The sequence below is a fragment of the Crocodylus porosus genome, unplaced genomic scaffold (genome assembly GCF_001723895.1).
Source record: "Crocodylus porosus isolate Cpor-Errol unplaced genomic scaffold, CroPor_comp1, whole genome shotgun sequence".
NCBI lineage: Eukaryota > Metazoa > Chordata > Crocodylia > Crocodylidae > Crocodylus > Crocodylus porosus.
In genome coordinates, this window is record NW_017728886.1 from 38,235,785 (window position 1) to 38,244,241 (window position 8,457).

At 43.1% G+C, this 8,457-nt stretch overlaps 1 protein-coding gene across 2 annotated transcripts in view; it reads left to right on the forward strand.

The window, feature by feature from the left end:
* Positions 1-36: 36 nt before the first annotated feature.
* DBF4 (DBF4 zinc finger) overlaps positions 37-8,457 on the forward strand; it is a 24,139-nt gene continuing 15,718 nt past the window's right edge. The window contains exons 1-2 of one of the 2 annotated variants that reach the window (XM_019532835.1): positions 37-117; positions 805-983. In XM_019532835.1, coding sequence (XP_019388380.1) covers positions 813-983 — 171 coding nt within the window. In that variant the 5' untranslated portion in view covers positions 37-117; positions 805-812. The remainder of the gene's footprint in view (positions 118-804; positions 984-8,457) is intronic. The other variant, XM_019532826.1, reaches the window with a different exon arrangement.

An 8,457-nucleotide genomic window follows, 5' to 3' on the forward strand; every position in this document is an offset into this window, starting at 1 on the left:
AGGCCGCGCGCGCCTGCCCCGGGCTGCGGGCCGCGTCCCGCGCTTCCCCTAGGGCAGCAGGCGTGGAGCGGCGCTCGGGAGCCCGCAGGGAGCCGTTTTTAGGGTTAGGCCTTCTAGGTGGGCACCGTCGGTTTTGCTGCTGCTTTTACAATCCGCTGGAGGCCGACCAAAATGTCTCCTGAATGAGATCGCGAACGTGCTGTCGGGGTGTGGGTGTCAGCACACGGGCAGACCAGGGTTTTTGGGTAAATATGAAATCCTTTATTAGAGCAACTAAATAGTTGGGGGGAGAAATGTTCTTCGCAAGCTTTTGGGCACAAGCACCCTCCTTGAGGCAGAGGCTGGTGTCCTGTCTGCTCTCCTGGGCGGCCTCTGAGCCTCACTGCCACCATCTGCATTTTCATAGACCTGCATTTTGTGTGTTGGTTTCTGTTGAACCCGGGAGACCGCATGCAACGCAGCTGACTCTCCTGGTGCCTGAAGAAGGGTCCCTTGTTTGTGGCCAAAAGCTTGCAAAGAAGATTTTTTTCCCATCTGTTTTGTTGGTCTAATAAAAGATAGTGCATTTACTCAGAGACCCTTGCCTGCCTTTTTCATGCTGTAGTACTTACTGGCTTTGTGGCCAGGTACTCTATTGCTGGAGCTTCTGTCTTTTTTAGTACACCTTAAGGCCAGATTCAGTTTTAAAAACTAGCGTATGCAGAAACTAAGCTTAACTTCGTTCATACTTAAATTGGGGCCTTAAAGTAAAACACATTCTTTTGTTGAAATACTACCCTTATGATATCCTCTACCTTTTGGCAGCAGGTGACATGCAAGGAAAAACAGACAAAACAAGGCCCTCTCTGAGAACTCTGAAGAAAGACTCGGCCAAGCCAGAGAAATCCAAGTACAAGCCACTTTACGGGAAGGTGTTTTACCTTGATGTCCCGTCCAACATGATTTCTGAAAAATTAGAGAAGGATCTCAAGGAACTAGGAGGGGTAAGTTTAAAAAGCACAGACTTGACAAAGTGGAGGAAAATACGTTAAGATAATTTTCAAATTCATTACGTCCTGCATGTACATAATGAAAACGAAATAACTTTTTAAAAAAAGTAATGTCAAGTGACTTTATTTTTCTTAATATTCCTCTGCTTATTTATCATGAGGTTACCAAGCAGTTGTTTTCTTCTATTCAATATTTCATTTGTTACAGATAGAGTTGTAGCACTGCCAGTTGCCTGCACCTTGTTTTCATTTGCATATACTGTGTCTAAGTTTAGCTGTTTGGGTTCACATTTCCCATATTGCACCTCTGCTTCTTGTCTGTGTGGGTTTTCTGAAAGTTTCAGCTAAAAATGTTCTGTTCTTTCTGAAATTGAGATCAAGAAAATGTTCTGCCCATGTTTTATTGGTGAAGCTATTATAAGAAAAAAAATTATTGTTGATGTCTCCAAGGTCTGCAGGACAGACTTGAAGACTGGCAAGGAGGTTGCACTGGTACTGGTACTTCTGCTGTTCTTGTGGAATCTTGTCAAATTTTTCCAACTTTATTAGCCACTGGAAAATGTTAATTTTGCACTTCCTGTATGGCAGCTAAATTTTCAAGATCTGTACTCCAGGGGCTGAGCAGGACTTTCTCTACAGTTGCTTATTTCTGCTTCTTCAGGTCTCATGCACTTGGGGAACAAGGAGGTTGAAGCAGGTTGTTGTAAATGCATCAAAGTGGGAAAAGACAGAGAAAACTGCTACGTGGTGGCTGTGGGAGTATCAGGAGTCAGAAGGAGTTGGTACTGGCTGTAGTGGAGGGGCCTAGGCATAAACATGGACAAAGGGCAGGAACTATGACAGAGGACAGGGGTTGGCAAGTTTTTATAGTGGGGGTGTGGCTTTAATGGGATTTAAATTTGAGCATGGGCCTCGTCCAACATGGCTTGTGTCACTGCAGCTAGTCACCTATCCCACTGCAGTGATGCCACTGCTTCTCTGCAGTAGGAGCCCCATGACACTGAAACACTACAGAAGCCCCCAGCTCCACAGGCTGGATAAAATGGCTCCACAAGCTTTAGGGGTGTAAGCGGAAAGGAAAGATGCAAGCAGGAGGTAGATCATTGGGAAGAAGCAGAGTAAGAATGGACTAAAGGAGGTTTGTGAGGCAGACAGGAGTGAGCAGCAATGTCTATGACACACTACAGAACATGCATCTCCAGAATCTGAAATTGAATCTCATGAGTTCGGAGTCTCTATGTTCCTTTGTTGTTGGCAAATAGCTGTGCAATCTAGTCCTTTTTTTCCTTTAATGGCACTACTTTTTTAATTAACTACATTTGTTTCAGGTACACCTATTAGAATTACTACCTAATATAATTTTAATCTTAAAGACTAATTTTACTTTAAAGTATTAAAATCACTTAAATGAAAGTGGTTAATTGTAAAAAAATTTATGAGTTAGAGGGGATGTTTTTTAAAATTATACAGTATTATAGGAAAACTGTTTGTGAGTTTTCCTCAGGCTTTATTAGTATGCCACAGTGTTGCATACTATTTGTTAGTCATTGCTAAAGGGTGAGCAATGTCATTTACATTTTTTTTCAAACAAAAGTTCTTTTTGTTTCTCTTGCACAAAAAAACTTCTGCCTTAATTTTAGTTTCAGTTTAACTCAAGGGTTCTCAACCTCTGGCCTGTGGGCCAAATGCAGCCTGGAGAGCCTTGTCATCCAACCTGGAGGGCTTCTCTCAAGTCAAGAAATTTGGTGGCAGGGGTAGCCATTAATATGACCACCTTCCCTGCTCTGCAAAATTCCCAAACCTCAAGCCCCACATGCCTGTCAGAGCCCCTGTGGGGCTGGGCCACTCCCCCACTTCCTCCCTATATGGATCAGGTCTGGGCCACACCCTTTCTTCCCTTCTTTCCTCCCATCCTCCCTGCAGGGCCAGGTTGGGGCCGAGCCATGCCCCCTTTCTCCACAGGACCAAGCCATGCCCCCTTCCCCTGCATGGCTGGCTTGGGGCTGAGCTGCCCCCCTCCACATGGCTGAACAGTGCCCACTGTACCCACCCCAGTCACTGGATGGTAACTGCCAGCCAGATCTGGCCTATGAGCAGCTGGGGCACTGTCTATCTGGCCTGAGGGGGGAAAAAGTAGTGCATCACTGATTTAGCTAATAGGTGCAGAGGATGTTATCCATCCATATTAGTTTGTTCACAATTTAGAACTTGATTGGAAATTGAAGCAGCAGGAAAGCAAACTTATTTTTCTTTAAATTAAAAAATGGTAGAAGATTAGATCTACTAGATTTAAAGATTTGAAGGACAGGGTGAGAGGTTAGATTTCCAGAAGTATTTAAGGCACCTAAAAAACAGAATTTAAAAAATGTCTAAATTTTGGTGGCAAGTAAAATTTTCAAAAGAAGCTTAAGCTTTGATGCCCTAGCTGTCTGATTGGCAATTGAGCACTTCAGACCGCTACCCTACTGGAACTTTTAGTATCTTCAGGTATCTGAATACTTCTGAAAATCTGGTCTTTGTAGGTCAAAAAAATGTGTATGTTTGCTAACAGTAGTTAATTTTTTTTTTAACAAATCATTTATTTTTAAATGTAAAACATGTTTTGATAAATGCTTTTTATAAACATCATAGTTCAGTAGTTTTTACATAATGTAAACAATTTTAAAATCCGTTTTATGAATTTTTAATGCTACTCTATTTTCTATCAAAGTGTAGATGGAGACGGAGAAAAAAGGAATTATTTAGTAAAATAATAAATGCATCATTTGCCATTTCTAACTTTAAAATCTGATTAAAAATATGTAACGCTATATAATTACTTAAATAAGCATGTATAGATACCAATTTAGTGAAATCAACATGATTGAATGAGACTGAAACTTTGTTTAGGAAAATAACTAAAATAGAGAGATAAAGCAAGATTTAAATTATTTAAATCAAGTTTCTTGTTTGCTTATTTAAATCCTAGTTAAACTGGAATCAGAACTGGAACTCTGGCTTTTTGCCAGTGTAGTCCTATAGGAGCTTGGAAAAGTCACTTCATAGATTTCATGTTTACCACTAATAAAGCACTCAAAAATGGGGAATAGACGGTCTGAGACACTTGAGGCCTTCTTTGCTGAAGAGCTGAGAAATTGCATCTGATGTTGATCAGAACTTTTATTAGAGAAAGTGTTATAGATGTGTTCCACGGGCCCAAAAAACAGATCTATATCAAATTGGATGCCCAGACTTAGTTTGTTAATAAAATGTAGGATTTTATATTTTTTTAGAAAAAGCTTTCTACAACGTTTTACACTCAAAATGTTTTTTTGTTTCCCGTGGTGAAAAGGGCAAATGAAAGACCTCATTAATGTCTATGATGCAAGAGCAACAAAAACATAAATGGAAAAGATTTAAACAAATAGCCTCCATGTATTGGAAGCTGCTGTTGTTTACAAATATAGTTGGCATCCTCAAGTCAAAAAACAGAAATGCTTTGGTTAGGTAATATTCCTTCATCAGTTTCAGTTTGACCCTAAATCATTAGGATGGTTTTGAAAATTGCACCCACAGGTGCCTAAATATAGTGGGGAAACTGATATTGGGTTCCTGCTTTTAAACATTTTGATCGGAGTATATTAAAAAAAAAAATTGTAATACTTTGCTAACATATTGAAAGGTTGACCTTGAAGTCATTTTGTTTTGAAGCAGCAAAACATGCTGCTAAAAGAAAAATATTTAATAAAAACCGTTTTAGTTTCTGATGGTACAAACACTTAGGCATGTGCTTAAACATTATGCCCACTAATAGTCTTCCTGACTTCAGTGGAACTATTCAGGTCATTCCTTATGTGTACCTCTGTATGTTTAAAATTCAGCGTCTTAATTCTCAATAATTGGTGTTTTGCAGTTTGCATTTTGGTTATAGCATTTTTTATAAATTCAAACAGAATAAACTTTAGTGACACTTTTCAAAATTGTAGTTAGTTTATTATAAAATGTTGCATCCAGAGTAATGACAATTAATGCTGCCACTGCTCACCTGCCACTGAATTTCCAGACTGGTGGGGATGACACATCCCTGCATACCAGCTCATGGGTTTACTATGCAGCCAGATCTGGCGCACATGGCTAGATTTAGTGCACAGGGCTAGGTCAGCATGTTGGATTGCACCCGCTGACTAACCCCTTGTGCTTACTCTGTGCTGAATCTGGCCCACAAACCAACCGCACCTATGTTGCTGGAAGGTTGAGAATGTTCTCTGTATTCAGTAACCAGTTCCACTCTTACACAACCTTCTTGGCTGTGTTCTTGCTGTCTTCCTGTTTAGCCTGGAACCGATTACTGAGAAACAGGCTCTGATTCATATATGCCAATACCTGGCAATTAAGCAAAACCCATGGATTAGCAACCCTGAACAGATATTCCAGTACTGGTCTCAGGTTCTGTGTTTTAGGAGAACCTGAGAGCCAGGGACTACCCACAATTTTTGGGGATGCCCTGCAAGAAATAGGGAGCCCCCTGCCCTGAAGAAGCCAGTGGGGGTGGGGGAGGGGTTAGGGTTAGGGTGGTGAGTAGCCAAATGTGAAGCTGATGACAGGGGAGGGGGTGACGAGCAGTCAGACACGGGGCCCGTTAGCTGCAGGGCCCCCTGCGGCTACAGGTTTCACAGTATAGAATGGGCCATGCTTCATTCCTAAAATATCTTAATAGTTTCATGTTAGTTTTTTAAAAGTATATTTCAAGCAACCCAGTTAACTTTATTCCATCACTTCGCTTCTTTTCCCCCAACTTTCTCATCACTGTTTTTGTGCTAGTAGCTAGTAACATGCTGGAGCTGAATTCCACTTTCAGTTATCACACTACTATGTAGTATCTCCATTGTAATAACTTCAATGATATCGGTAGAATTGCTTCAGCTTTACAATAGGGCATATGAGAGCAGAATTTGGCACCTCTACTCAAAACTTCTTTGAGGGCTGTTTTTTTTTATTTGGAGGACTAAACAGTTATTGCATTGTATAAATTATAATACATTATTATGTTTACTGTTATTAAAACAAACATAGTTCAGATAAACCTGTTTATCTCTCAGTTAAGTTTGGTTAACATGTCTTCAAATTAATATTGCAGCTTACTGTTTAGATTGTTGTGGGTTAACTATTCAGAGTTTGAGCTGAATATCAATTTTAATAGATGTTTGGCAGAGAATTCAAAGCTTTCGCATTTTTGGTGTGACAAAACAGTTGCACTTTATTCTGAGCCCAATATAAGATGGAGCTTCTGTGTCAAAGCTTTGATGCAGAAGTCTTTGAAAATGTTTAGTCTACTTTAAACTTGGCTTAATGTTAATTTGCACAAAACTGTTAGTAAAAACATGGCAGTAAAAATGTTAAGATTTTCTTTAATTACGGCAGTTAGTAGGAGCAGCTTAATCTCTCTGCTCTCCTGAAAGCTATATTGACTAGCGTGGGTAGATATAAAGGGATACTATCAACTGGAATTCCATTTGACTGACTTGTATACATTTAAGTAGTATATGGAATTGTGGTAGTCTTCATTTCATGTAGTTCTGAGTATGAACTGCTCTGGAGTTGAATCAGTATTGTGAAGAAGAATGTGATTGTAGGACTGTTGCTTTATTTGTTACAGAAGTTGGAAGGTCTAGAGTGGAAAAAACTGGAGGCTATGTTGTGAGTAGTTGGACTGTCTAGGCCCCAGACCCTCTAGATTCAGCTTTTTCCCCCAACTTGCTGCATATGGTACTTATGGTATTCTTCATAGTTTCATAGTTGGTAGGGTCAGAAGGGACCTGAGCAGATAATCAAGTCTGACCCCCCTGCCATGGGCAGGAAGAATGCTGGGATCAAATGACCCCAGCTAGGTGATAGGCTTCCTTTTGAAGACCCCCACGGTAGGAGCAAGTGTCACTTCCCTTGAAAGTTGGTTCCATATCAAAATTTAATATGAGTATAACTAGTGAGTCTTAAAATTGTCAGCCAGCTGATTAAACATTCTGGCAGAGGGGTTGTGCAGAGGAATTAAACAGCCAAGGTGTGGTAGAACAGGTATATTTTTGTACTTTTATTATATGTTGCTGAGTAACTATAGAAACAATTAGATTCTAATGCTTTTATAAGAAAACCAGTTGAAAAAACATGCTGGTATACTCTGTTTCGGTACTTTGTATATTAATTAGTGTTCACTCATTGCACAGCCGGAGGAAAGTGGGGCCCGTGGTGGGAGGTGGTTAACCCTTAGTGAGTGGGAGGAGGCAGCTGAGTGGAGCCAGGCCGGGTCTAGCCCCTCCCAGGCCCCTACTTTGCCCAGCCCCTCAGGGAGTCATGCGACTGGAGCTGTGTGAACAGGCTGCGCAAACAGGCACGTTTGTCTGCTGGTGTAAGTTAGTGCGGGGTTTGCACAGGAGGCCTGAAGCCCTGCCTGCAAGCCCCCCAGGGTAGACAGACTCAGGCCTAGCCCACCTACCAGCGGCATGATGTGGACGGGCACGCACCACACCCCGAGGGCCCTGCAGTGCCCCCCTCTGGCACCTCGGAGACCTCCACCCAGATGAAGCCCATGGTTCCAGGTTCCATGCAGATGGAGCCCCTGGCTCTTGGCTGCGGAGGCTGCCTGTCCCTTTTTCAGGGGCCAGGGAGTATGGCTACCACCCCTTGTGGGGTCTGCTCCCTAATGGGGTCTCTGGCACGCAAGCTGGAGGAGCTCCAGGCCACAGTCCAGAGACTGTATACCATCAGGGACTGCGAGCAGGAGATTGACTCCTACTGCCAGGCCCTTCTGCTGCGGGAGCTGGAGGGTAGACCACAGTCTCCCTCCAGGACTTCCCGCTCTGTCCAGTCAGGGGGATGGACCAATGTGGGCAAGGGCCCTAAGGCCTGCTGCACTAAGGCCCCTGCCCCGCCGGAGCTTAGCAACAGGTGTGAACCTCTTGCAGTCCCAGCAGAGCCTGCTGAGTTGCCAGTTCCCATAGGCAACACAGGCCCAAATGCAGCTACTGCCCCCACTCTCCACAAGACAAAACATAAAATGTTTGTTGTGGGAGACTCCATCCTGAGGGGGACTGAGGGGTAATCTGTTGCCCTGACCCCTTAGCCTGGGAAGTCTGTTGCTTCCTGGGGGCTTGCATCCAAGATATTATGGAGAAGATCCCTAAGCTCCTCCAGCCCACGGACCACAATCGCATGCTCCTTATTCATGTGGGCACCAATGACAGGACTCGGAGCACTCCCAGCCGGGTCATGAGGCGCTACAGGGATTTGGGAGTGGGGCTAAGGGTCTGGGGGCACAGGTGGTGTTCTCTTTGATCCTCCCAGTCTTGGGGTATGGGATGAGGAGGGAGAGGAGGATCAGGTCTTTGGTTAACAGGTAGTTAACCAAAGACTATGGCGCTGGTGTCATCGGGAAGGCTTTGGCTTCCATGACCACAGCCCGCTCTTTGGTGAGAGAGGCAGCAAGCTGCTGGGA